General features: G+C 42.2%; 1 protein-coding gene across 1 annotated transcript in view; it reads left to right on the top strand.

Annotated features, from left to right (window-relative positions):
- Window positions 1-26,886, top strand: part of TRIM37 (tripartite motif containing 37) — a 66,041-nt gene that overhangs the window by 13,082 nt on the left and 26,073 nt on the right. The window contains exons 6-17 of the mRNA XM_087717082.1: window positions 882-1,004; window positions 2,765-2,888; window positions 5,393-5,460; window positions 7,610-7,734; window positions 9,342-9,392; window positions 9,883-9,964; window positions 12,083-12,159; window positions 15,774-15,953; window positions 17,205-17,319; window positions 20,982-21,194; window positions 22,809-22,945; window positions 26,282-26,376. Coding sequence (XP_087573208.1) covers window positions 882-1,004; window positions 2,765-2,888; window positions 5,393-5,460; window positions 7,610-7,734; window positions 9,342-9,392; window positions 9,883-9,964; window positions 12,083-12,159; window positions 15,774-15,953; window positions 17,205-17,319; window positions 20,982-21,194; window positions 22,809-22,945; window positions 26,282-26,376 — 1,390 coding nt within the window. The remainder of the gene's footprint in view (window positions 1-881; window positions 1,005-2,764; window positions 2,889-5,392; window positions 5,461-7,609; window positions 7,735-9,341; window positions 9,393-9,882; window positions 9,965-12,082; window positions 12,160-15,773; window positions 15,954-17,204; window positions 17,320-20,981; window positions 21,195-22,808; window positions 22,946-26,281; window positions 26,377-26,886) is intronic.

Raw genomic sequence — 26,886 nt, 5'->3', positions numbered from 1 at the left:
TGCCATGGTTGTTAAGTGAAGCAGTGTAGTTAAGTGAATTATTCAGTTGTTGAGCGATATATAATATATTTTATAAAAAATATTCATTCATTCAAATATATATATATATGCCGGTTTTCAAGTGCCTGAATTTTGATCATGTGATCATGAGGATACTGCAACAGTCATAAGTTTGAGGATCTGTCATAAGTCACTTTTTTCAGTGCCTTTGTAATTTCAAACAATCACTAAATGAATGGTTATAAGTCAAGAATTACCTGTAATACAGTTATTGAACAACGAACAAAGTAATTCTTCCAAGTATAATATGCATATAATAAAACATATTAGCTTTCAAGAAGAATATAAAGTTCTGTTTTTATTTGAGGATGGACTACAATCAGAAAATCTTCCTCCCCTTATTTTAACACCCAGTAACATCTATTCCCCACTATTTGGCAGGGTTTTCTTAAATGACTCTTCCTCTGATCTGCTGTGCTGACATAATGTTCATGTAATTTAAGATGCAGCTATTTAAAATCAATTAATGAAGATCAGCTTTGACAAGAAAGGCATGTCACATACCTTTTACCATTTAAACCTTGAATTAAGCATTCATAAGAAGTGTTTCTGGGGAATTAATTTAGCTTTTTCCTGAAATATTAACTTCAAGACATCTACAATAGTTCTTTAATGAGGCAGCAAGCTAGACAGTTTTACTTCCGTTATGTATTCACTAAGAACTTGAATAGATTTTTGTGGGAAGTGTGACTGGAAGAAAAACCAGATTCAGCAGGTTGAAAAGTGCTTTCTTCCAGTAATAATCTTTGGGATTCACTTTGGTAAGAGTGTTTTGAGCTGGTACAATGACCTTACCAAATTCATCTGCATCTTTCTAACAGCACGGCGGACATACTTTTAAGCCTTTAGCGGAAATATATGAGCAGCATGTCACAAAAGTGAATGAAGAAGTGGCAAAGCTTCGTCGAAGACTCATGGAGTTGATAAGTTTGGTACAAGAAGTGGTGAGAACAGCTCTTCCAATTTTGTTGATGTATAATTATCATATTCGAATATATCAGCTGAACAAAAACTCCGCATTGGCGACAGGAAGGGCATCTGGCCAGTAAACACTCGGTTCCATTCAGTTGCCCAGACTCCACCCCCCAAGGGATTATGGGAGTCATTAAAAGAGGATGATTACTTTCATCTTCTCAAAGCCGCCCTAATGGGATCATTGTTTGAAATTGGAAGGTGGTTTCTAACCTGGGGCAGTTGGGAGAGGAGAAAAGGGTGAAAGAAATAATTATTTTCCAGGTTGAAACAGTAATAAACAGATTCACAGCTTTCACTAAAATGAGATGTTGAGTCTCTCAATCTTCAGCTTAGCATTTCCAGCCTTGCCAAAAAGTAATACATGCAAAAAGTACAGATAATCCTCGATTTGAGCCTAAAGTTTCCTTCGCTGAGCAGAGCATTCGTTAAGTGCGTCGTGCCCCATTTTATAACCTTTCCCCCCTGGTTGTTAAGTGAATCACTTCAGTTGTTAAGTGCATTCTGCAGTCATCAAGCAAATCTGGCGTCCCCTATTCGCCTTGCTTGTCAGACGTTCCTTGGGAAAGTTGCAAATGCACCCATCATAAAAAGATGCTAGTTGCCAAGCACTGACACTGGGGATGCTGCAACGGTCATAAGTCTGAGGGCTGATTATAAGTCACCTTTTTCAGTGCTTTTGTAACTTTGAACGATCATCAAACAAATGGTTGTAAGTCGAGGACTACCTTTCTCTAGAGAAGGGACTTCCTGGTTAATGTTTCCAAGGTGAGAATATTTTTAATGCTGCTCCTTTAAAAAAACAAAATGAGCAAAGCATCATCAATTTAACGCCTCCCAGTTCCAAAGTTACTTATTATATCTGTGTTGCAGCAATCTGAGAGTGGTTGAGAGACAGTGAATAATAAAAAATTCACGCCTGTTTTTCTGGGTTTAGAAGGGGAATTAGAGTTATGTATAACAACCCTGAGGTGTAATCCAAGGTGACATTCTGGTATTGGGGGGAGTGGGGGGAGTAAAAGATCCTAGTGATAATGTTTTATATTGCAATTGCAAGTTTTACTTTCTCTTCCTTCCTATGTGGCTTCTGTTTCCAAAATGAAGGTGTTAGCTGCTCAGAAATTATTCCAGCCTGTACTCTGAAAGCCAGGTTAATGTACTGTACTGGTTAAGGCATAAGACTAAGACTAGAAACCGGGAGAACTGGGAGTTGTAGTCCTGCCTTAGGCACAAGGCCAGCTAGTCATTTTCTCTCAGTCCCAAAAAGAAGGCAATGGAAAACCACTTCTGGAAAACCTTCCGAGAAAATTGTAGACTGTGGATCAAATGTGATTGAACAGAAGGGAAAAATGTTTCTTCCATTCAAGCAAAGGGGTTGCATAGGTAGCCAGGAGCATATGCAAACAGCATGCTGAAGTTAGAGAAAGATGTGGCTATTTTAATGATTTAGAACAGTGTTTCTTAACCTTGGCAACTTGAAGATTTCCGGATTTCAACTCCCAGAATTCCCCAGCCAGCGAATGCTGGCTGGGGAATTCTGGGAGTTGAAGTCCGGACATCTTCAAGTTGCCAAGGTTGAGAAACACTGATTTAGAAGGAGGTGCTACGTATGCTTTCCCACATGTTCTGTTCACTTCTGTTGTAGGATTTGCACAACCTAGGATGCCATTCCCATGTAAACAATGAAAAGCTGTCCAGGCAGTTCTAAATTGATGCCATGTGTGTTTTTCAGGAAAGGAACGTTGAAGCGGTACGCAGTGCGAAAGATGAACGGGTTCGAGAAATCAGGAATGCTGTGGAGATGATGATTGCTAGGTTAGATACCCAGCTGAAGAACAAACTTATAACACTAATGGGTAGGTTTGCCTTTTTGTGTGTGTGTGTTATATTTTACGACAGGAATTGAACTTAGCACTTGACAGATTTGTCTTTGTCCTCTTGCTGCTCATTTATTGAGGGTTGTGTGCCAGTGGTTTGTGAGGTTTAATTGAACAATGCAGTTGGTCCTCACTTAGCATCACGCGTCCAGTGACCAAATTTATGGCAGCACTGAACAAGTGGTACTTACGATAGTCCTCAAAGTTCCAGCCATTGCAGCATCCCCACAGTCATATGATTGCAGTAAGGGCGCTTGGTACCTGGCTCATGACTATGATGTCACAGCCTCCTGCAATCATGTGGTCACCATTTGCAACTTTCTTTGCCCGCTTCTTAGAAGCAAAATCAGTGGGGAAGTCAGCAGGAGGTCACAAATGGTGACCACATGAGGTTGTTGCTTAACAACAAGGAGCCGAGGTGGCGCAGTGGTTAGAGTGCAGTACTGCAGGCCACTTCAGCTGACTGCTATCTGCAGTTCAGCGGTTCAAATCTCACCGGCTCAAGGTTGACTCAGCCTTCCATCCTTCCAAGGTGGGTGAAATGAGGACCCAGACTGTGGGGGCGATATGCTGACTCTGTAAACTGCTTAGAGAGGGCTGAAAGCCCTATGAAGCGGTATATAAGTCTAACTGCTATTGCTATTGCTAACCTGTAGTGATTTTCTTTACAGTGGCAACTGGAAGTTCTGGAATTTCCAATGGGATTATGTGGTGTTGCGCTTTACAAGCATGTTGCTTAAGAATGGAAATTCTGATTGCCACCATTAACTAAGGACGATGTTTTGGTGTGTTTGAGTCAAAAGAAATGGGACTCCCCATTCTGTCTCCAAGATTATTTATGTATTTATTTATTATTGCTCTGGCATTGGCTTTGTCCCCACAGCATTCAGCAATGCATGAACAAGGTGTTTGTCTCCTCCATCTTCCAACAATAGGAGGGGTAGATTATTTTATAAGAAAGTTGAGTTGCTTATTAGTCAAAGATGGCTTAGCCTTGAACTGAGCAGGAATTTTCTTGGCGTAGTATTAGGCTATAACTTGATAAGTCTGGATATAATTAGACATTTAGAAAGCAGAATATTATAATTGTTGCAAAACACCTGCTCTGTTTTTCAATAGAAAACAGGTCTGCCCTGTTCTTGCATGTGACAGTCTTTTCGATATTTCCAGGTTCTCATATCCTCTTTGCTTTATTTTGGCAAGCCAGATCTTCCCTGCCCCTTTAAATTTGTGTGTTTTGTTGACTTTATTTATTCAGTTCCTATGGCCACAAAAGAAATGTTCCACCTTGCAGTTCCTGACAGAGAGCTTTGGGTTCTGGAGTTTCTTTGCGTCCTTGCTAATGTGTGATGCCCAGTACTAGATGTAATCCTTCGATAATATTTTTACATGGTTTCTACGTTTTTGATTGGACACCACCCACAGTTGCTCTCTGAGTGAGATGGACAGTTTCTAATTTGATATATAAATAAATGAAGTGAGCCCTAACCAGAACATACCATAATGAAACTATTACGCAGCTCCAGCTTGCACTGGCTTTTTAGTCCTACATCACACTCTGCACATGTTTGAATAGTGGTCCTTTTTGTCACAAGAGACTTTTTTACAGGTAGTCCTCGATTTAAAATGGCTTGTTTAGTGACCATTCAAAGTTACGACGATGACTTATGACCGTTTTTCACAGTGATGACTGTTTCAGCATCCCCATGATCATGTGCTTAACAACCGGTTCATAATTATGACGGTTGCAGTGTCCTGGGGTCACATGATCCCCTTTTGCGACCTTCTGACAAAGTCGATGGCGAGGCCAGATTCATTTAACCGTGTTGCTAATTTAACAACTGCAGGGATTCACTTAACAAATGTGGCAAGAAAAGTGATAAAACGGGACAAAACTCACTTAACAAGTTTCTCATTTAGCAACATAAATTCTGGGCTCAATTGTGGTCATAAGTTGAGGACTACCTGTACTTTGAGCTGCCTAGAATTGTGATTATGATTGAAGCAATTTTAAATTTTGATTAAAGAAATAAATACTTCTGGACTCTTCTCATATGACTGCTGCCAAACCATGTCTCTCCAGTCCTGGCCGTAGGCTTCTGGTTTTCCCACACAGATAGCCATAGCACTTAGACTTATATGCCACTTAACAGTGCTTTACAGCCCTCTCTAAGCGGTTTACAGAGTCAGCCTGTTGCCCCCAACAATTTGGGTCCTCATTTTATGCATTTTGGAAGGATGGAAGGTTGAATTCAACCTGGAGCCTGGTGAGATTTGAACTGCCAAATTGCAGGCAGTCAGCAGACGCAGCCTGCAGTACTCCACTCTATCCACTGCGCCACCGTGGCTCTTGGTGTATGTTATTCTTATATTTAAACATTACTACCTTTGATTTAGCCTGTGTTCAAGTCTTTTTGGCTTGAGTGCACTGCGCTGGCATAGTGTTGTTTTGTTTAGATTTTGATTTCTTTTCTACTGAATAGGTCAGAAGACATCACTCACGCAAGAAACTGAACTTCTGGAGTCTTTGCTGCAAGAAGTAGAACATCAGGTGAGGGCAACTAGTTTTGTGGATTCTCAATATTTAGAAAGCGATTTTAAAATCGGATACCCAGGCATGAAATCTATGTTTAAAATAACAAACTTTGCCTCTGCAATATTCTGGCAGTACGAGTTATCCATGACTTGGCAACCACAGTGGATCCTGAAACATCAGTTGTTAAGCAAGAAGGTTGTTAAGGGAGTTTTGTCCCATTTTACAACCTTTTTTGCCACAGTTAAGCAAGTTAAGTTAAGTGAATCATGCAATTGTTAAGTGAATCTGACCTCCCCATTGACTTTGCTTGTCAGATGCGTGGTGGGAAGATTACATGTGATGATCACATGACCCTGGGCCTGGGCAGCGGTCATAAATACATCTCAGCTGTCAAGAGGCTACATTTTGATCAATACAGTGCAATACAATACAATAGCAGAGTTGGAAGGGACCCTGGAGGTCTTCTAGTCCAACCCCCTGCCTAGGCAGGAAACCCTATACTATTCCAGACAAATGGCTATCCAACATCTTCTTAAAGATTTCCAGTGTTGGAGCATTCACAACTTCTGGAGGCAACTTTTTTTCCACTGATTAATTGTTCTCACTGTCAGGAAATTTCTCCTCAGTTCTAAGTTGCTTCTCTCCTTGATTATTTTCCACCCATTGCTTCTTATCCTGCCCTCAGGTGCTTTGGATAATAGTTTGACTCTCTCTTCTTTGGGGCAATCCCTGAGATATTGGAAGACTGCTATCATGTCTCCTCTGGTCCTTCTCTTCATTAAACTAGACATACCCAGTTCCTGCCACCGTTCTTCATATGTTTTACTCTCCAGTCCCCTAATCCTCTTTGTTGCTCTTCTCTGCACTCTTTCTAGAATTTCCACATCTTTTCTACATCGTGGCGACCAAAACTGAATGCCATATTCCACGTGTGGCCTTACCAAGGCCTTATAAAGTGGTATTCAATGGGATCTTGATTCTCTCCTTCTGTTTATGTAGCCTAGAACTGTGTTGGCTTTTTTGGCAGCTGCTGCACATGGCTGGCTCATATTTAAATGGTTTATCCACTAGGACTCCAAGATCCCTCTCACAGTTACTACTGTTGAGCAAGGTACCACCTATACTGTACCTGTGCATTTGAGTTTTCTTGCCTACATGTAGAACCTGACTCTTTTCACCATTGAATTTCATTTTATTAGATAGTGCCCAATGTTCAAGTCTGCCAAGATCCTTCTGTATCTTGAGCCTGTCTTCTGGAGTGTTGGCTATTCCTGCCAGCTTGGTGTCATCTGCAAATTTGATGAGTTCCCCATTTATTCCCTCATCCAAATCGTTGATGAAGATGTTGAAAAGTACTGGGCCTAAAACAGAGTCTTGGGGTACTTCACTGACCACGGGGATGTTAAAACAATCATAAGTGGGGAAAACTGTCACAAGTTGCTTTTTAGTGCCATTTTAACTTTGATCGGTCAGTAAACGAACAGTTGCCAATAAAGGATAATATTTGTAGCTCAGGGTTGAGATGAGGGGACCTTGGTGCTTTCTTAAACTTGGTTGTTTTCTTCCAGACATTTCATTACCCAAACTAGGTAACATCATCAGGGCTATCCCAGAGGTGCTTTTTTCAAGAGGCAACTAGACTTCCTTGCTTTTCTTGGAAGACGTTTCACTTCTCATCCAAGAAGCTTCTTCATCTCTGACTGGATGGTTTGGAATGGAATCCAGTCAGAACTGAAGAAGCTTCTAGAAAGAGAAGCAAAACGTCTTCAAAGAAAAACCAGACAGTCCTCTTGAAAAAAAGCACCTCTGAGACATGGCCTGGTTGACTGAGAATCTCCATAGACATCCTCAGTGCTAGTTACCTAGTTTGGGTAATGAAATGTCTTTGAGAAAGCAACCCAATTCAGAGACCAGCAAAGACCCCCTCAAACAAACGGTTGTAAGTCAAAGACTACCTTATAAAGTGAGGAGAGCTTGTCTGGGTCAGACAAAGCCCCCTCTAGGATTGGATTCATTGTGATTTTATGAGCTTTGCATTTTAACACGAGTGAAGGCAAGTATACCTCTCCCAAGGTAATGCTGCAGGATCCAGTCTGGGTTGGTTTGTATTTCAAGGTGGATGTTCGTCTCAGGCCTACCATGTGCTCCATTTCTTTCTCTACAGCTGAGGTCGTGCAGTAAAAGTGAACTGATCTCAAAAAGCTCCGAGATTTTAATGATGTTCCAACAAGTGCACCGGAAGCCCATGGCCTCTTTTGTCACCACTCCTGTCCCTCCAGACTTCACAAGGTACAGCTTCATCTACGGTATTTACAACCGATCCAATGTGTTGTTTGACCCCTAGGTCACTTGTTTCTCAACCTTGGCTACCTTTAAGATGTGTGGACTTCAAATCCCCCCGAATTCCCCAGCCAGGCATAATAAATGAAAGGCGTTTGAGCTCAAAACATGTAACCTTCTCAACTTGCACAAGACCTGACATTTACGCAAAGGATGTGAGAAACTTTTTTTTTTTAATGGAAACGCTTCTATGATAATCACTATAGTTTAGTGAGTTTTGGAGAAGAGATTTGCACCGTTAGCAGTCAAGAAGAATTTAAATGGCTCTCTGAGGGAGATGTCCGGTTAATAAACAGAAAATATAAACAAAAAAACCTTTACTGTAAATTAATTGTACGTTAGAGTTCTAGATGAACATATGTTTTTTTAGCCAGTGGTAAGCTTGTGTGAATGAGGCAGAAGGGGAGATATACAACACCACCTATCTCCTGTTCACAACACAGTCCTTTCAGCAGTTCCAAGAAGATTCCATGCCCATGGTACTTAGGCAGATACAATGATAACAGAATAACAGAATTGGAAGGGACCTTGGAGGTCTTCTAGACCAACCCTCCTGTTCAGGCAGAAAACCCTATATCTTTTCAGACAAATGGTTGTCCAATCTCTTCTTAAAAACTTCCAGTGCTGGAGCTTTCACAATTTCTGGTGGCAAGCCATTCCACTGGTTTATTGTTTGCACTGTCAGAAAAGTTCTCCTTAATTCTAGGTTTCTTCTCTCCTTGATTAGTTTCCATTTGTTGCTTCTTGTCCTGCCTTCTGGTGCTTTGGAGAACAGGTTGACCTCCTCTTTGTGACAGCCCCTCAAATATTGGAACTCTATTATCGTGTCACTCCTAGATATTCCTTGCCAAGAAGGTTCATGTAGTTTGAAATTAAGACAGACTTTGAAATTGAGACAATAGTGCACCTGCTTCTGAAATACCCTATCTGCCAAGTTTAGAGGGCAGAATTAAATTCCTCTTTAATTACAAACTATTGGGATCACTCTAATGTAGCAGTTCTGCAATGTCTACTGAACAATCCAGTTTGGTCTCATGGTTGAGGCACCAGGCTAGAAAGCGGGAGACCGTGAGTTCTAGTTCTTAGCCATGTAAGCTAAGTGGGTAGCCTTGAGCCAATCACTGTCTCTCAGCCCAATTCTCTTCAAAGGGTTATTGTGTAAAAAATAAGAGGAAGAAAATGTTGGATGTGTTTTGCCGCTTTGAATGATTTGCAAAAACAATCAGGTGGGGTACTAATAAATAAATAAGAAAGTCTCCAGACTTTTGTATCATTGCTATGAAGATTAGAAGCTTTTAGACCTGATTGTTACCCAGGTGTATGTAATATGTGCTTCATGAGTACTTTAGGTGTGTATTGAACGTTGTATGATGGATTTATTTTTAACATCTGTATGTTTTGTATATGGCCATATATTTTAATAAACTATTACCATCCCTTTTTAAAAACCTGTGGAGGAACTTTGAAACTTCCTGCACTTTAATAAGGAAATATGACAAGAGGTTCTTTTAAAAATAATAATATAGGGGTCTCATGCTTTGTCTTATTCTCTGCAGTGAGTTAGTTCCTGCTTATGATTCAACTACCTTTGTCCTGGAAAATTTTAGGTAAGAATATTACCTAATTCTAGTTAATTTGTCTGCGATGAACTGCCCCTGGATTTCAGGAAAAGATGTGTCTGCTGAAAAGAATGACATCTTAGTGTTCCTTCTGTTTGTCCACATACCCTTGAATGCCCCTGTTTGAAGCAGAATCCAAAGCATAACACATTATGAGCCGTGGTGGTGTAGTGATTAGAATGCAACATTGCAGGCTAATTCTGACAATTGCCAGTAGTTTGATTCTGACCGGCTCAAGGTTGACTCAGCCTTCCATCCTTCTGAGGTGGGTAAAATGAGGACCCAGATTGTTGGGAGAAATATGCTGACTCTGTAAACAGCTTAGAGAGGGCTGTAAAGGGCTGTAAAGCAGCATATAAAAGTCTTAAGTGCTGTAGCTATTGCTATTAAGGAATGTTTGCTTTTTGGAACTTAGTCTCTATTCAAAGGCTGCTATCATTCTATGCGCTAAATTCTTCTCTTTCAACTTTGTTAATAGCACTTTACGCCAGCGAGCAGATCCAGTTTACAGCCCACCACTTCAAATTTCTGGGCTTTGTTGGAGGCTAAAAGTGTATCCAGTAAGTTTTCATTGATGTTTATTTACTTATTTAATTTTATTTATTCATCATATTTAGGAACCAGCCATCTCCCTCACAGAGGGACTCTGGATAGTGTACAGATAAAATATTAATAGCATTAAAAGCAGCATATAAAATGTAAACTTGAAGGTGATCTTAAAAATTAATTAAATAGGATTGATAGCATTAAAAGATATTTGAATTATTCTTCTGATGCACTTCAGCACTCTAGTCCTATGATTAATCCTGGAATATTGTTCAACTTGCTGAAATTCAGGACTTCAAAATGTAGATATTTGAATGTAATGTTTGAGGAATGCAGACTAAACATAGAGCCCCAATATAAATATTAACAAATATATTTTAGAATAGATAAGCCAAAAAAAAACAACCCATTCAAGATATGCTATATAGCCATGATGGCGAACCTGTGGCATGCATGCCCGAAGTGGCACGCGTAGCCATGTCACCTGGCCCATTCGTCTTTTGGGTTTCTGGCATGGACACACGCACGACGATCACCTGGCCTCCATGCATGTGGCAGTGCTGGAAACCGAAAGACCTGGTCTTCCGTTTTCCGGCATGTGCACTGGCCAGCTGATGGTCGCCCACATGCACGGCAGTAACTGGAAGACTAGCTGGCTGGTGCGCATGCGTGTGTTGGAAACTGGAAGTGCATTTTCTGGCGCACGCAAGCTCCCTGGCCAGCTCCTGTTCTGAGTTGTGGCCCCAACGAGCGTGCACACTCCCTTTTTTGGCACTCGCTGCTGAAAAGGTTCCCCATCACTGCTGTATAGTATGGTTGTTTCCCCTTAAAAAAAGCTGATTAACCACAAGTAATTTTCATTGACTATTAATGAAACAAAATGGCCTGAACAAAATAAAATAAATGATTGATTATTGTTAATTTTAATCGAATTATTTAAATGTTATTGTTAATCTTAATTGGGTTTGGTTTTTTGGATACTCTATCTAATTTTTTAAAAAACTTTTGTAATATGTGTTTTTTTTAATGTTGTACGCTGCCCTGAGTCCTTTGGGAGAAGGGTAGCATATAAATCCAATAAACAAACAAACAAACAAAAATAAAGCTCATTATTTTCTAAGTCATGTCAGAATTGCTACTTAATATGCTTTACCTAAAATCCTTCTTTTGGGAAAGCCTGGACATTATTTTCTGTTTAAGCCCATTCCTAGTCAAACAAATTGTTTGAAAACATAGCAAAAATGGATACAAAATAAAAGTCTCTTGCTATGACAGCTTGTCTAACTTTTGTACAAGACATCCTAGATTCACTGTTTTTCATATTTGAATATTTGAGATCAATCTGTAGCTTTCTGTTGCACTCTGATTATTGAATGAATATTAAGCTATTTGGCAGTTTGGGTCTACTGGTTCAAGATTGATTCAGCCTTCCATCCTTCGGAGGTGGGTAAAATGAGGACCTAGAATGTTGGGGGCAAGAGGCTGACTCTGTAAAGCACTTAGAGAGGGATGTAAAGCTCTGTGAAGCTGTATATAAGTCTAAGTGCTATTGCCATTCTGCTGACTTAAGAAAAACCGAGCTTTGATTCATTATGGGCGACTTTTTGTTCAAGCTGTCAGCACAGAATAACAGAATAACAGAGTTGGAAGGGACCTTGGAGATATTCTAGCTCAATCCCTTGCTTAGGCAGCAAGCCGTATACCATTCCAGACTAATGGCTGTCCAGTCTCTTTTTAAAAAACCACCAGTGTTGGAGCATTCACACCTTCTGGAGGCAAGTCAAATAACTGGTTTATTGTCCTCAATGTTGGGAAATTCCTCCTTAGTTCTAGGCTGGTTCTCTCCCTGATTAGTTTCCATCTGTTGCTTCTTGTCCTGCCTTCTGGTACTTTATATCAGGTGACACAAGGGATGTTAGTTTCAGCGAACAAGCCATTTCTTTGAGGCAACAAAGAAAGATGCAAGGGAACATCTGAGGTACCCTTCTTAACTTTAGATCTGGTGAGCTCTGCATCTGATACGAAGTTGACTTCCGTCACAGTAGGCGACTATAAATAGGAACTTCTAAAGCTCTTTTGATTGCTCCGGATTTATTCCTAACTTCTATTTTAATTTGTGTATATGTGTGAAGGATGGAAACGGCGTGGTACGTGGCTACTATTTATCGGTATTTCTTGAGCTCTCAGCCGGATTGCCAGAAACATCCAAGTAAGAACTAATGCAAGCATCTGATATTATCTACTGCATGCCTTTCCCACAATGAAAATTGTTCCATGTTTTATTTATTATTCATTAAACAACTCTCACATTGGTTACTCTGGGCACCTTAACAAATTGAAAAAAAATCGACCATATAATAAATATCCATTAAAAAAACCTTTTGCCCTACCCCCTATATTACAGTAATTTGTGGCCCCAAGGCCCACTGACAAAAACCAACTTTTTAGGGCCTTTCAGAAAAGCAACAGGATGGGGGACAGCTCTCGGGGGGGGGGGTGATTTTCCATAAAGAAGGGACCACCACCAACAAGTCCCATTTTTGTGGTCCTACCTACAATTCCCAATTAATGTTGTGTCAGTGTAAGCATAGGCGCAGTTATGTGTCTGAGTTTGCCTTTTATAAATCTAACTTGCTAAGTGCCCAGCATCTGGCTAGGAATTACAAGGGAAAAATGAAAGGTGGTAGTCTCATTTCAACTGTTCTTCCTTAGAGTGAAAAACTGATGATCTTATGCTGCACTTTCCACATTATTCACAAACATAACATTTGTGGGACCACCAATTCCATCCGACATCAGCCCACTCAATTCAATGGCACAAAGAGAGTCCACTGTTGAACCTCCATTTTGGGGAGGCCTGCTTTTGTGTGACACTACTAATGCCGTAGAGCAGCATCCCACCTGAGAATCAGACTAACCATCTCCTTGGTGGCCTTTTGAATGCCTTAGGCTAGAGATGTTCCAAAGACCCTTCAAAGTCATCGAGCCATCTTTCCTGTTCTATTCTATTTTTTGTAGTTTTCTGCTGGCGTGGAATTTATTTTATCCTGTTTCCCTGAAAATAAGACCTCCCCGGATAATAAGCCCAACCGGGCTTTTGAGCGCATGCACTAAAATAAGCCCTCCCCCAAAAATAAGCCCTCCCAGAAAACATTGCAATACAGCAGCAGTCATGGGTTGACCACGCTTGCCGCCTCCTGCACCTCAAAAATAATAAGACCTCCCCGAAAATAAGGCCAAGTGCTTATTTCGGGGCTCAAAAGAAAACAAGACCTTGTCTTATTTTTGGGGAAACATGGTACCATTTTATCATTGTATGGCTGCTGCTTTGTCTCCTACTATGTGTAACAGTACGGGTCTCTGGATTGCAGTGGGGTAGAAAGGTGAATAAAAAAGTAAACAATAAAGAATGACTTTTCAGTGATGTGAAAAGAGGGAAATTGGCAAAAATTAGTACTCTCCATGTTGCTCTTCAGAAACCACCTTCTGGATTAGAAATGGGTCTATGAAATATGAAACTGTGAAATATGAAACTGTGAGCTTAGTTGTTTTCTTGCAGACATTTGTTTACCAAACTATGTAACAGCATCAGGGTTAGGATAATCCTGACCAATAAATACTCTAAATGTGAAACTGTTAGAAGTTTGAAAGTGCAGGCTTTCTCCATTAGTTTTGCCTGCTAAGTATTGCACTAGAACAGGGATGGTGATCTTATGGCACGTGTGCCTCAGGTGGCACGTGGAGCCATTTGTCAGGGCATGCAAGGCGTTGCCCTGTCAGCTGGCCAGCTGAGTTCAGCCTTTTTTAAAGCCATTTTTTGCCCTCCCCAGGCTCCAGAGGCCTTATAGAAGCCTGGGGAGGGCGAAAAGAGCCTCCCCCCCACCCCGGAGGCCCTCTGGAGGCTTCAGGAGCTTCCCTGAATCCTCCAGAGTGCAAAAAACTGGCCCTATGGGCAAACCGGAAGTTCGGGAATGGACTTCCAGTTTGCTCGTAGGATCTGTTTCTGAAGGTCCCTGAAGCCTCCAGAGGGCCTCGGGGGCGGGGGAGTGTTTTCACCTTCCCCAGGCTCCTATAAAGCCTCTAGAGCCTGGGGAGGGCAAAAAAAGCATGGGAAAAATGGGGGGGGGGAAGCACCTTTCATGTGTGCATGCACACGGTGTGTGTGTGTGTGTCACATGTTGCATTATGGGTGAGGTACGCCCGCGCACAACTCCCCTGCGCTTCCCCCCTAATGGCACACGAGCCAAAAAAGGTTCGCCATTGCTGCACTAGACTGTTATGTGTGGCTATTAAATTGCTCTGCGTATGGGAAAAGTGGTTGTGTTGTTTGCCAGTCATCTTTAGCAATCAGTCAGAATAGAGCTGGAAGGGACCTTCAAGGTCTTCTAGTCCAACCCGCTGCTCAAGCAGGACACCCCATACCATATATCATTCCAGACAAATGGCAACCCAGTCTCTTCTTAAAAATCTCCTGTAATGGAACACCCAGGGCTTCTAGTGGCAAGCTATTCCACTGGTTAATTGTCTGGATTGTTAGGCAGTTTCTCCTCAATTCCAGGTTGGTTCTCTCCTTGATTAGTTTCCATCCATTATTTCTTGTCCTGCCCTCTGGTGCTTTGGAAAATAAAATTAATCCCCTCCTCTTTGTGGCAGCCCCTCAAATACTAGAAGATAGCTATCATGTCCTCCCAGTCCTTCTTTTCTCTAGACTAGCCAAACCCAGCAAGCTAAGAATCCTGACCTGGGTGTTGTGCTGAATTTGCTGTAGAGAGATACCTTAACTTTGGCAGGGAACAGAAGCCCAGCTGAGAAATTTTCCTGGCTTCCATACAATCAAAAAATCAAAATCCTGGTCCCCGGTTCAAGTTGCTATTTAATATACTTTATCTGAATTCTTTCTTTTGGGAAAGCTTGGACATTTGGAGTGAGATTTAGTTTTTATCTTGATTGCTTCAGTTTTTCAACTCTCACTGCATACTTTAAATCTTCCAGATAAGTTTCCAAGTTGGTTATGTACTTATTTGTCTCCTCTCATTCTAAACCATTTGGTGGCATTTTAATACCAAGCTACCACACCATCTGCAGTGCACAATCTTGTGTGGGATGGCCAGAACCTACATGTCTGTCTGTCTGTCTGTCTGTCTGTGTCTGTCTGTCTTTCTTTCTTTCTTTCTTCTTTCTTTCTTTCTTTCTTTCTTTCTTTCTTTCTTTCTTTCTTTCTTTCTTTCTTTCTTTCTTTCTTTCTTTCTCTGCTTTGCACCACAGTAGTACCTTTCAATTCATTTAATGTATTTTTCTAATGAAAGATTTTGTATATATTTTATACGCTCCACAAAAATATAGATTTGGAACATGCATCCTTGAAAACATAAGGTATACTAATATCTTGTAAATCTTCCAGATAATGTAAGACGTTGGGTTATTTTATAAGTCTAAGATAACCGAATGAAAACAGAACTGTTGATTTTTATTCACTGCATTCTTTTGGTCGAGAAGATCAATTGTTAATGTGTACCTAAAATTTTGGAAAATATGGGTTTTGCATACTACACTTTACACTAGTTCTGTACAGGTAATCTTCAGTTTATGCCCACAATTGAGCCCAAAATCTGTGTGGTTAAGCGAGGAATTTCTTAAGTGAGTTTTGCCCCATTTTATGACTTTCCTTGCCACATGTGTTAAGTCAATCTCTGCAGTTTTTATTTTCCTCACTGCATCTTATTATATACACCCAAGTTGATCTGAAAATTACCTTCAGAAAATATAGGAATGCACAGATACAATGTAGGAATAATGAAATACTGAACCCTCCCTTCCTTCCAGATATGAATATCGTGTTGAGATGGTCCATCAAGCCACTAATGATCCTGCAAAGAACATCATTAGAGAATTTGCATCTGATTTTGAAGTTGGGGAATGCTGGGGTTACAACAGGTTTTTCCGACTGGATTTGCTTGCCAATGAAGGCTATTTGAACAGGCAAAATGACACGGTCATATTACGGTAAGACAGTTTACGAAAGGGCATTGTGGTTGGTCTTCATGGCAAAGAGCCGAGGTGGTGCAGTGGTTAGGGTGCAGTACTGCAGGCCACTTCAGCTAACTGTTATCTGCAGTTCAGCGGTTCTAATCTCACCGGCTCAAGGTTGACTCAGCCTTCCATCCTTCTGAGGTGGGTGAAATGAGGACCCGGATTGTTGTTGGGGGCGATATGCTGACTCTGTAAACCGCTTAGAGAGGGCTGAAAGCCTTATGAAGCAGTATATAAGTCTAACTGCTATTGCTATTGCTATTAGGATGGTAAATCTCTTTATGCTACATTAGTGGCTCTTGGTCTTAAATGTTTTTCTTGTGAAAATACATTGTGTAGGGTTCAAAAATAAGAAGAGGGAATCTTTTCATCGATAGCCCTTCTTCTTTGGAATATTGTCTTTAGTAGGGATATTTGAGACAGACATTATATCTGTCCCGGGATAACGTTGCAGGCTCCCATCTGGGTCAGTCACCAGGACTGGAGGTTTTGTTTCCCAGGCTAGAGAGAAATTCCCTGAAGATGGGCTCCACCATGAGTCCGAAAGCTCGGAAGAAAAAACTTACGGTGCTGTTGACTGACTCAGGTTGGATCCTACAGACTATTATCTTTTCTGTGCCAGATACATTTTAACCTTTTATTGCTCCTTTTATTGTTTCTATGTTGCACATTTTAATTATAATGTTTCAATGTATAATTTGATCATTTTAGAACTTTGGGCATTTTTAGTTTGTTGTAAAGTCATCCTGGGAAAAACTGTTTTTTTTAAAAAAAAGAATTGCATATAAATGTTAAATGCAAATGACTAATTGTGTCTTTTAATTGGTGGACCCTAAGCGAAATTAGATAATTGCTTAAATCTCTTAGCAGGTTCCTTATTGGGATTATTGCACCTTAGCGAATAACAGCTAGCACTTAAGTATTAAAAGGAAATACAGTTTTCCCAGTCCTGTTTTAGAAGCCAAGTAAACAAACATCAGTAAACAAAAGGTGACATTTTAGCATTAGCCAGTTTAATTAACGGAATGCAGTTTAAAGCCCTAATCCCTTGGAGTAAATGGGATAGTGTCGGATAACGCAACCCTGTTTCTCTTAATAAAGCCGTCCTGTTTGGACTATGGAAACACACATACTGGAGGAAGTTGGAGAGAATCCAAAAATGAAATGACTTGCATTTTTTGGGGTAAGCTTAGCGGACTTTTTGACGTGCTGTTTCTGCTAAAGGTTCCAGGTGCGTTCACCTACGTTCTTCCAGAAATGTCGGGATCAGTACTGGTACATTTCTCAGCTGGAAGCTGCTCAAACAAGCTACGTCCAGCAAATAAATAATCTGAAAGAGGTAAGCAGTACTACTTCATACAGAACCAACTGTAGGTATTTATTTATTTGAAACATTTATATAGCCGTCTATCTTACAACATGTAAATCATATTAAAACCATGAAATTAGATTAAAGCATTAAAATACTAACACAGCCTCCTATGTTGTATTGCCTTTCCAAGATTGTAATAACTGATATGCGTTCCTTTTTTTCTAACTCAAGCTGGAAGTATGTGTAACAAGGTTCAAGTTAAGATATTCAGAGAGTCCTTGACTTACAAGCACTTGTTTAGTGACCTTTAGAAATTACAATGGCACTGAAAAATAGACTTATGGCTGGTCCTCACGTTTACGACCATGGCAGCATTCCCACACCAGTCACATGATCAAAATTCAAGTGCTTAGCAACCTGCAATTGACAGTTGCGGCCTTCTGGGGTCATGTGATCTCCATTGCACTATGAAGCGGTACATAAGTCTACGTGCACTTGCTACTTGCATCCTTCCCTGGGTTTCTGACAAGCAAAGTCAATGGGGGAACCAAGATTTGATTAATGACCACGTGCGTCACTTAACTACAGTGATTCGCTTAACAAGTGGCAAAAAAATGATCATAAAAATGGATGCGCGTGTGTTCAGCAATGGAAATTTTGGTGCCAATTGTGGTCATAAATTGAGAATTACCTTTATAACAAAAGCTGACTTAATCTTGTTTAGTATTATCATCAACCCCACAAATTCCCTGAAGCACTTTTTAAACTTCAAATCTCAAACCCTATACATACCTCATTGAATACATGTCCATGGAAATTCTGATGATAGCCAGTAGATCTTCCAGTTTAAATACTCTATTTTTAATGGGTCAGCTGTTGGAAAAATTAGAACAGGAATTGCACAGAAAAATTAGAATCAGGACATTGAGAACAATTAATCTCTGGAATGGCTTCCCTCCAGAAGTTATAGGTGCTCCCTCACTGGAGGTTTTCATGAAGAAATGGGACAGCCACTTGTCTGAAATGGTACAGAGTTCCCTGCTTGAGCAGAGGGTTGGACTAGAAGTGTCCCAAGATCCCTTCCAACTCTTATCATTCTGTTAAATCTCACTCATCCAGAAGCTGAATCTGAGTGACAGTGCCAATCTGTTGTGTATTATGGAGACCAGGTGGAAGAAAGCATTCGTGTCTTCCATTTCTGTTACCTAGTCCAGTGATGGTGAACCTATGGCACGCATGCCAGAGGTTGCACGCAGCACCCTCTGATGGCATGTGAGCTATCCCCCCAGTTCAGCTTCGGCATGTATGCTTCCTACTGGGCAGTTGGTCTTTGGGTCTCTGTTGCACATGCGCTGGGGCGGGGCTTGTGCGGGAAGGGCTCGCACACAGGCACGGGGGCATGTAGTGATGCATACATGCCAAGGGGGCGGGGTATGTGCGTGCATGCGGAGGGAGTGGGGCACATGCAGGGGGAGCGCATTGCATTTTGGGGATTCGGGCGAGCATGTCCGTTCTTGCACGCACGCGCTTTGGGTACTCGGTCCAGAAAAGGTTAGCCATCACTGAGCTAGTTTCTTCTGCAGTAGAAAAGACAAATAAAAGGAGAATAAGTGTAGCTCAGGGTTGAACTGAGTGCTGTCTGAGCTTGGTTGTTTTCTTGCAGATATTTCATTACCCAACTTGGTAACATCAACAGTGCCAGACACTGATTAAGTTATCTACTTTTGGTATTGAAACGTCTGCAACCTAGCTCAGAGAACACCAAGGAACCTTCAGAGAAGAGAGAGCAGGAGGACTCGCTCACTTCATCTCACTCAGCCAGTCTTTCACATTCCAGGCCACCCGCTTTAGGGCATTGTGTTGTAGTTTGGTGACTTGGTTAGTTTGGAGGGATTGTTGGTCCATTGTCCTTTCATGTGCTTACCAAGATGGCATTACTTTTGCCTCTCTTTGGGGGCACACTCAGATCATCATTTGCTCAGATCATCATTTCAGGCCTCTGGGAGATTTTTCCACTCATTCCGCTACCCTGTCTTGGTTTTTTGATGTTTGGATAGTTAGTTGTTGTGGCCCAGCAGGAGCTGTTGGAGCTGCAGATGGACTCCGATAGTGAGGAACCCTATGAGTCAGCTACGGAGGATGTGGAGGACCCTGGGCAGGGTTCAGACTCCGAGCAAGGACCAGGGAGGCTGGTTGGCCACCAGGAGGCGCCTGAGGCATGGAGCAGTGGGGAAGATCAAAGGGAGTTTGTACCTGACGTGCGGTACTGGAGTAGTAAGGAAGATCAAAGAGAGTTTGTCCCTAACGTCAGGCACTGGAGCAGCGGTGAAGATCAAAGAGAGTTTGTCCCTGATGCCCAGCAACGGAGGGCAGAGAAACGGAGGCAGCAGTTATGGAGACAGACTTATAAGAGATAATCAAGCCCAGGTGGTTGTGGCTTGGCTCCTCCCAAGAGAGTATATGAGAAGAGACTTTGGGAGGAGACCTTTTGCAGGACACAATGGTTCATACCAAGCTGGAGAAGCTTTTGTGTGTATTGTATCTCTTATCTGTGGGAGTCTGGGTTGCTGCCAACATCTTGCCTATGAGTAGTTGCTGTGAATAAAATGTGGCTAACAGTAAGCCTGTGTCGGCGTTAATCACCGGACGGAGGGAGGTCAGAACAGTTAGTTATGAACAAATGACATAAGATTATTTAATCTTTCAAATGCAGACATGTGTTTTTGCGTACACATTTTAAAATAATTTTACTTAGTTTAATGCATGATCCATATTCTTAAGACAATGTCATAATTACCTAAATCATTTTTTGTACCTAAACTCTGGTATTGGTATTGGTATTGGTATTGGTATTGGTATTTATTCGATTTGTAAGCCGCCCTATTCCCCAAAGGGACTCAGGGCGGCTGAACAAAAACCAGGGGAAGGGGAAAAACAAGTACAAAAAGTAAGACAAACAGGACAGTGATACAACAGTTTAAAAAAGCACAGCAAGCACAGCAAATTCGAGTAGGGGGGGAAACTCAACCCCAGGCTTGCTTGGACAGCCAGGTCTTAACGGCTGTCCGGAAGGCCTGAAGGGTGGCGAGGGTCCGAATCTCCACGGGGAGATCATTCCAAAGGGCCGGAGCAGCCACAGAGAAGGCCCTCCTCTGGGTGGTCGACAGCCGGCATTGGCCGGCAGATGGAATTCGGAGGAGGCCTAATCTGTGGGATCTAATGGGTCTATGGGAGGCAATTGGCAGGAGGCGGTCTCTCAAGTACCCATATATAATTCAGCCACTTTTCATGCATATGCTACTGAGACACTTTATGCTTAACTATGTTTATTAATATTTTTTATTTCTTAACCGCCCATCTTCCTCAGAGTTCAGAATTTCCCCCTCCCCCCTTTTGATTTCCCAATATCAGTTGTTTTTTACTCCTTCGTGGTTTCCCTTTATTAAATCATCCCTTTTAACTACTTTTAAATCGTTAATCATTTCAAAACTTTTAGAAAAATACTTGATTCGGTATCATCTTTACAGAGGATTCTTGTACCAGTGATGCTCCCAAATTAGAACATGTTAGTTTGGGTCGGGTCTTGCTCTCGCTGCTTTCAGAAAGCCCATCAACACGACTTCTAAGTGTCATCTTTGTTTTTTCTTCTCTCTCTTTTTTTTTTGCTTACTTGCTTAAAAAAAATGAAGAGGCTTGCGATCGAGCTTTCCCGGACCCACAAATCCCACGGCGTCTCCCCTCCAGATACTCACCTCAGCCCACAAAGTGATGATGGCCTGGAAACGAGACCGAAGAAATCAGGACCGAACTCAGAAGTGCTTCTTGAGGCTGTGGCCGGTACAGCACCTCCCAGAAACACAAAGCAAGAAGAGGAAGAAAAAGTGCAATATGAAGACTTTAATGTAAGTACAGATAATCCCCGGGTTATGAGTGTTCCCTGAGTGAACATTCGAAGTTACTCAACAAGCGCCCCCTAGTGTTTATGAACAAGTCCTGAATTTACCAATCTTGCTGCACCACCGCAGTTGTTTGCCCTTACAAACAACCACAGAGCAATAGCAATAGCAGTAGACTTATATACCGCTTCATAGGGCTTTCAGCCCTCTCTAAGCGGTTTACAGAGAGTCAGCATATTGCCCCCAACAATCTGGGTCCTCATTTACCCACCTCGGAAGGATGGAAGGCTGAGTCAACCCTGAGCCGGTGAGATTTGAACCGCTGAACTGCTGATCTAGCAGTAGCCTGCAGTGCTGCATTTAACCACTGCGCCACCTTGGCTCTTGCAGAGGATCTGCAACATTCGGCCTGCACTTTGCTGGTTGGAACGGTACTCCGTTTCGGCCTGCAAAGTGGTGGGCGAGGCCTCTGAAGGCCCAAAGGGAGTGTTGGAGGGGCGTGCGCGGCTGAGAGGCTGGAGAAGAGACAGCTTGCTAGATCTTTGCATGGTAAGTGACCCGGTGCAACAGTATGGGAGGGGGGAAAAGCAGTTGTGGGGAGCATGAAGTATTTAAGTGGGTTGAGGAGACCTTGGGTGGTCTTAAGCAGGTGGCCTGTTGCATCCCTAGCAGGGGTGGGTTCCTGCCAGTTCTAACCTCTTCTATAGAAGAGGTTCCACAAATCTACAGTGCTGTTTAGAACCGGTTCCAGCTCCCTCCCCCTGCCCGTCTGCACATCATCAAGATGAAGAGCGAGAGGAGGAATTCTGGGAGTTGAAGTCCACAAGTCTTAAAGCTCTCAAGTTTGAACACCCCTGGGTTTTTTTTTCTAAAGGGTTAGGGGTGCAAGGGTCTTAAGACTTGAACACTTCAATGCAAGAGTTCTTGAGCCAACATTTTGGTTGCTAAGCAAGAGCGTTGTTACGTGAGTTTCACCACATTTTACAAGTTCACCACCCCCACCCAGTCACATGACTGCCTAGCCACTCCCACCCAGTCACAAACTCCCACAAAACAGGCCACACCTACAGAAGAGGTTCTAATTTTTTTGGAAACCCATCACTGATCACTAGGCACCCCCATGGCCTTCCCCACCCAGTCATAATAACTTTTTTCAGTTCACTTTTTAAACGGTCACTGAACGAACTTTTGTAAGGACTACCTGTAATTCATCTCTTTGGTTTTATAAACAGAGGAGTACGTATGGAAGCTTCTGTGTTCCTGATTTTTCAGAGTCACGTTTCCCCCCCCCCAATTAGCTGTTTGTGTGAGAATTGCTGCCTCCTTTGCAGCCCTTACTCAAAGTAAGTGTTTTGTTTCCACATCTGCTCCAGAGGTGGGTTCCTACTGGGTCGACCCAGTTCGGCCGAGTAGGTAGTAACTTGGCCTGCCATGCCCCTGAACCGGTCCTATCGGTGGCGGCATCTTGATTTTTGTTTCTGCACATTGCAAAAATGTATTCCCCCCCCCCCTTTTCTAACATTGTGCGCATGCGCAGATCTTTTTAGGTGCACATTTTTTTGCACGCCGAACCAGCAGTAATGCTGGCAGCAACCAACCCCTGATCTGCTCTAATTGCAGCACGAACTCTCCGACGGCGATCTGGATGTCGATTTTGTTGGGCAAGAGGAGGCGAACCATTTGGATGGCAGCAGCTCCTCCGTGAGCTCAACGGCCACCAGCAACACGGAGGAAAACGACATAGACGAAGAGACCATGTAAGTCACGGCAGGGATTTCCTTTCCCTGCGTCCGTTGGCATGTAAATCCCCTTTCACGTCTCTGTGTAAAAATCCCCTTCAGCGATGTTCCAAAAATGTCACCAGGAAGGCTTAACGTTCATATAAGCCTAAAGCCGAGATATTTTTTTCCCACATCCACTCAACTTAGTGAGACTTCCTGTGCGTAGGATTGGACTGCAACTAATCCATATATTTAAGCTGCGTTGGGAAGCCCTTTAATTGTAAACCTGGCAATCAGATTGGGAGGCCAGAGATCTTTAATAGATAAATAGACAGTATAAGACGCACCAAGGTTTTGAAGAGGCAATTTTTTTAAAAAGTAGGTAGGTAGATAGAGGGATAGAGAGGGAGAGAAAGAGAGAGAAATACAGTAGGTAGGTAGGGAGAGAGGGAGAGTAGTTAGGTAGATAGGCAGATAGATAAAGGGATAGAAAGAGAGAGAAATACAGTAGGTAGGTGAGAGAGCGAGAGTGGATAGTTAGGTAGAGGGAGAGAGTGAAAGAGAGAGAGAAATACAGTAGGTAGGGAGAGAGAATGGGTAGGTAGGTAGATAGAGGGATAGAGAGAGAGAAATACAGTAGGGAGGGAGGGAGGGAGAGAGTGGGTAGGTAGGGGGAGAGAGAGAATAGGGAGGGAGGGAGAGCGTGGGTAGGTAGGTAGATAGAGGGATAGAGAGAGAGAGAAATACAGTAGGTAAGGAGGGAGAGAGCAAGAGTAGGTAGGTAGGTAGATGTTTCCAGGTGTATTTATCCATGTGCTGGAGAAGGAAATAGCTGACAACCTGCAGCACCTAAGACTTTGTTTCTGCTGGGACAGCACTTGATCAATCTCATTCTCATCAATCACTCTAACTAAAGAGCCTTCCGAAATGGGGGGGGGGGGAGTTTTTGCACTCTGCAAACCTCCCCAAAATAGCCCATTTTTTGCAAAAACGGGCCCATTTTTTTTTCAAATAAAAGGCATGAATAGCCTTGGGTGGGCTTGTTCCTGGGAGTGTGGGGGGCCAAAAATGAGCAAAAGATGACCCGCTTTTCACAAAAACTGGCCTGTTTTTTGTCAAAAAAATTGCATGCATAACCTTATAGAGGCTTATAGCGTGCTGTGGGGGGGGGGGCAAAAATTGGCCCATTTTTTGCTCATTTCTGCCCTCCCCAACCCTCAGGAGCTGTCTGAAAGCCTCCATAGGGGTATGCATGGCCATTTTGGTGAAGGGGGCCGGGCTTCGGGAGGCAAAAAAATGCTGTATTTGATGTACAAGACGCACCCAGATTTTCAGCCTCTTTTTTGAGAAAAAAAGGTGTGTCTTATACTCCTTGTAAATAAGAGATAGATAAACATTTTCTCCAAAAGTTGGTGTTAACTCTCAGAATAACTGAACAGAGTTGGGAGGGACCTTGGAGGTCTTCCAGGCAAACCCCCTGCTTAGGCAGGAAGCCGTATACAATTCCGGACTAATGGCTGTCCATTGTTTTCTTAAGAGCCACCAGTATTGGATAATTCACAACTTCTAGAAGCAAGTCAAATAACTGGTTTATTATTCTCACTGTCGGGAAATTCCTCCTTAGTTCTAGGTTGGTTCTCTCCTTGATTAGGTTCCATTTGTTGCTTCTTGTCCTGCCTTCAGGTGCTTTGTATCAGGGTGACGCAAGAGATGTCAGTTTCAGTGAACGAGCTGTTTCTTTGAGGCAACAAAAAAAAAAGATGTAGGGGAACATCTGAGTTACCCTTCTTAACTTTAGATCTACTGAGCGCTGCATCCGTCTCAATGACAAATAGTTGTCCAATTTGTTCTTAAAAACCTCCAGTGATGGAGCACCCACAATTTAATGGAAGCAAATCGTCATACCTCTAGTGGTGGCTGGGGTGATGGGATGGCGTCCCAAGACCCCTTAGGTTCACAAGCTGCGGTTCCAAAATGTTTTGAAAACACAGTTTACCCACAGACTGGGTGGTGGTGGTGGAATTGGTTTCACGCACTACCTAGATATGGCGCATGGACAGATGTAGCTTTGCTCGCTTCCACAGCCCAGTTCCTAACAGGCCGCAGACCAGTACTGCTTCACAGCTTAGGGATTGAGGACAGAGGGTTTCAAATTATATTTGAACTATGTTTTTCACCTCTGAGAGTTTCTCTTTTTGTTGAATTTATAAAGTGCATGCAGGTATTCCTCAACTTAAAACCATTCATTTACTGATGGTTCAAAATTACAACGGCATTGAAAAAAGTGACTTACGGCCACTTTCAATAATACAATACAGTAGCAGAGTTGGAAGGGATCTTGGAGGTCTTCTAATCCAACCCCCTGCCTAGGCAGGAAACCCTATACCGTTCCAGACAAATGGCTATCCAACATCTGCCTAGATAAGGTAGACCATAACCTACTACTAGATAAAGTAGAAGAATGTGGGTTGGACAGCATCACCACCAGATGGATTCGTAACTGGCTGACCAACCGCACTCAACGTGTAGTCCTCAATGGAACTGCATCTACATGGAGGGAAGTATGCAGTGTGGTATCCAAGGCTCTGTTTTAGGCCCAGTACGCTTCAACATCTTCATCAATGATTTGGATGAGGGAATAAATGGGAAACTCATCAAACTTTCCATACTTATGAGATTGTAGCAATCCCATGCTCACACAATCAAAACTAGTGCACTTGGCATCTGGAATGTATTTATGACAGTTGTCATATCACTATTTGTAACTTCCCAGCTGGCTTCAGGCAAGCAAAGTCAACGGGGCAAACCAGATTCACTTAACAACAGCAAGTTTCATTTAACAATTGCAATGATTTGCTTAACATCTATGGGGGAAAACTCTTGTAAAATGGGGCAAAACTCATTTAACTGTCTCGCTAGCGATGGAAATTTTGGGCTCAATTGTGGTCGTAAGTCGAGGACTATCTGTATTCTAAAAAGGGGATCTTAGATCAGCTGATCTAACCAATCTTACTTCAGATTATAAACATCCCCCACTTTAGGAGTGCCTTAAATAAAGAGCTCTCTGGGTTCTTTACTCATTTTCCCTCTGAAATGGTACAGTTGATTCTATTACCACAGGTCACTGTTTCTACTTTGTGTTGCACCTGCCCCTAAGTGCAGGTGAGCTCAGCATTTTATCCCGTTACAGTGAAATTGTAATTTCAGTGGAATTCAGAATTCTTCAAACCCTATTTAATAGAACGGACATTTTCTAGCCGCCCTGAGTCTCTCGGGAATAGGGCGGCATACAAATTGAATAAACCTTAACCTTAACTTTAACCTCAAACCTGAAACTTAGCAAGAACTTTGTGGTTTTATTTTGCCCTCAAGGTCTGGAGAGAACGATGTGGAATACACTCACAACATGGAGTTGGAGGAAGGAGACCTTGTAGAAGAAGCCACATCTGCCCCAGCAGGGGCTTCAGGTATACATAGAGAAAAATCCTTTTTATAAGGGCATTTCCGTATAAAGCATCCCTTCCTCCTTGGTCCTCGTCAGAAGCCACGTGGAGTTGGGGATTCTGTAGGATTTTCTATTTTTGGAACTGCTGCATCACACATCATATGTACAGATTATTTAATGTAGGGCAGTCATCCCATTAGCTCAAATTCAATGGAGGCTTGCAGCTGGGATTTTTTTTTTTTTAAAAAAAGCATGTCGGTATAATACTAGCTGTGAGATTATGTTTTGGGAAAGGCTATCAGGCAAACTTGAGTTTTTGAGAGGTTTGCCTTACTTCAAGGAAAAGATTGTCCTTGGGCCTTCCTGCCTTTATAACCTAAGAAGCTTTAATGCCTTCATTTAAAACCTTCTGATGTTCTTCTGAGGTACATCCTCTTACTGCGGGAGGAGATAATTTAGGTAGTAGGTAGAGAAGAATTTAAATAAATGAGTTTTTTTTTAGGCAGTAGATGGAGAAGAATTTCAATAAATC

The sequence above is a fragment of the Thamnophis sirtalis genome, unplaced genomic scaffold (assembly GCF_051295495.1).
Source record: "Thamnophis sirtalis isolate CommonGarterSnake01/CBP01778 unplaced genomic scaffold, rThaSir2_p1.2 scaffold_6, whole genome shotgun sequence".
NCBI classification, from domain to species: domain Eukaryota; kingdom Metazoa; phylum Chordata; class Lepidosauria; order Squamata; family Natricidae; genus Thamnophis; species Thamnophis sirtalis.
This window is presented reverse-complemented; position numbering and strand designations above follow the sequence as displayed.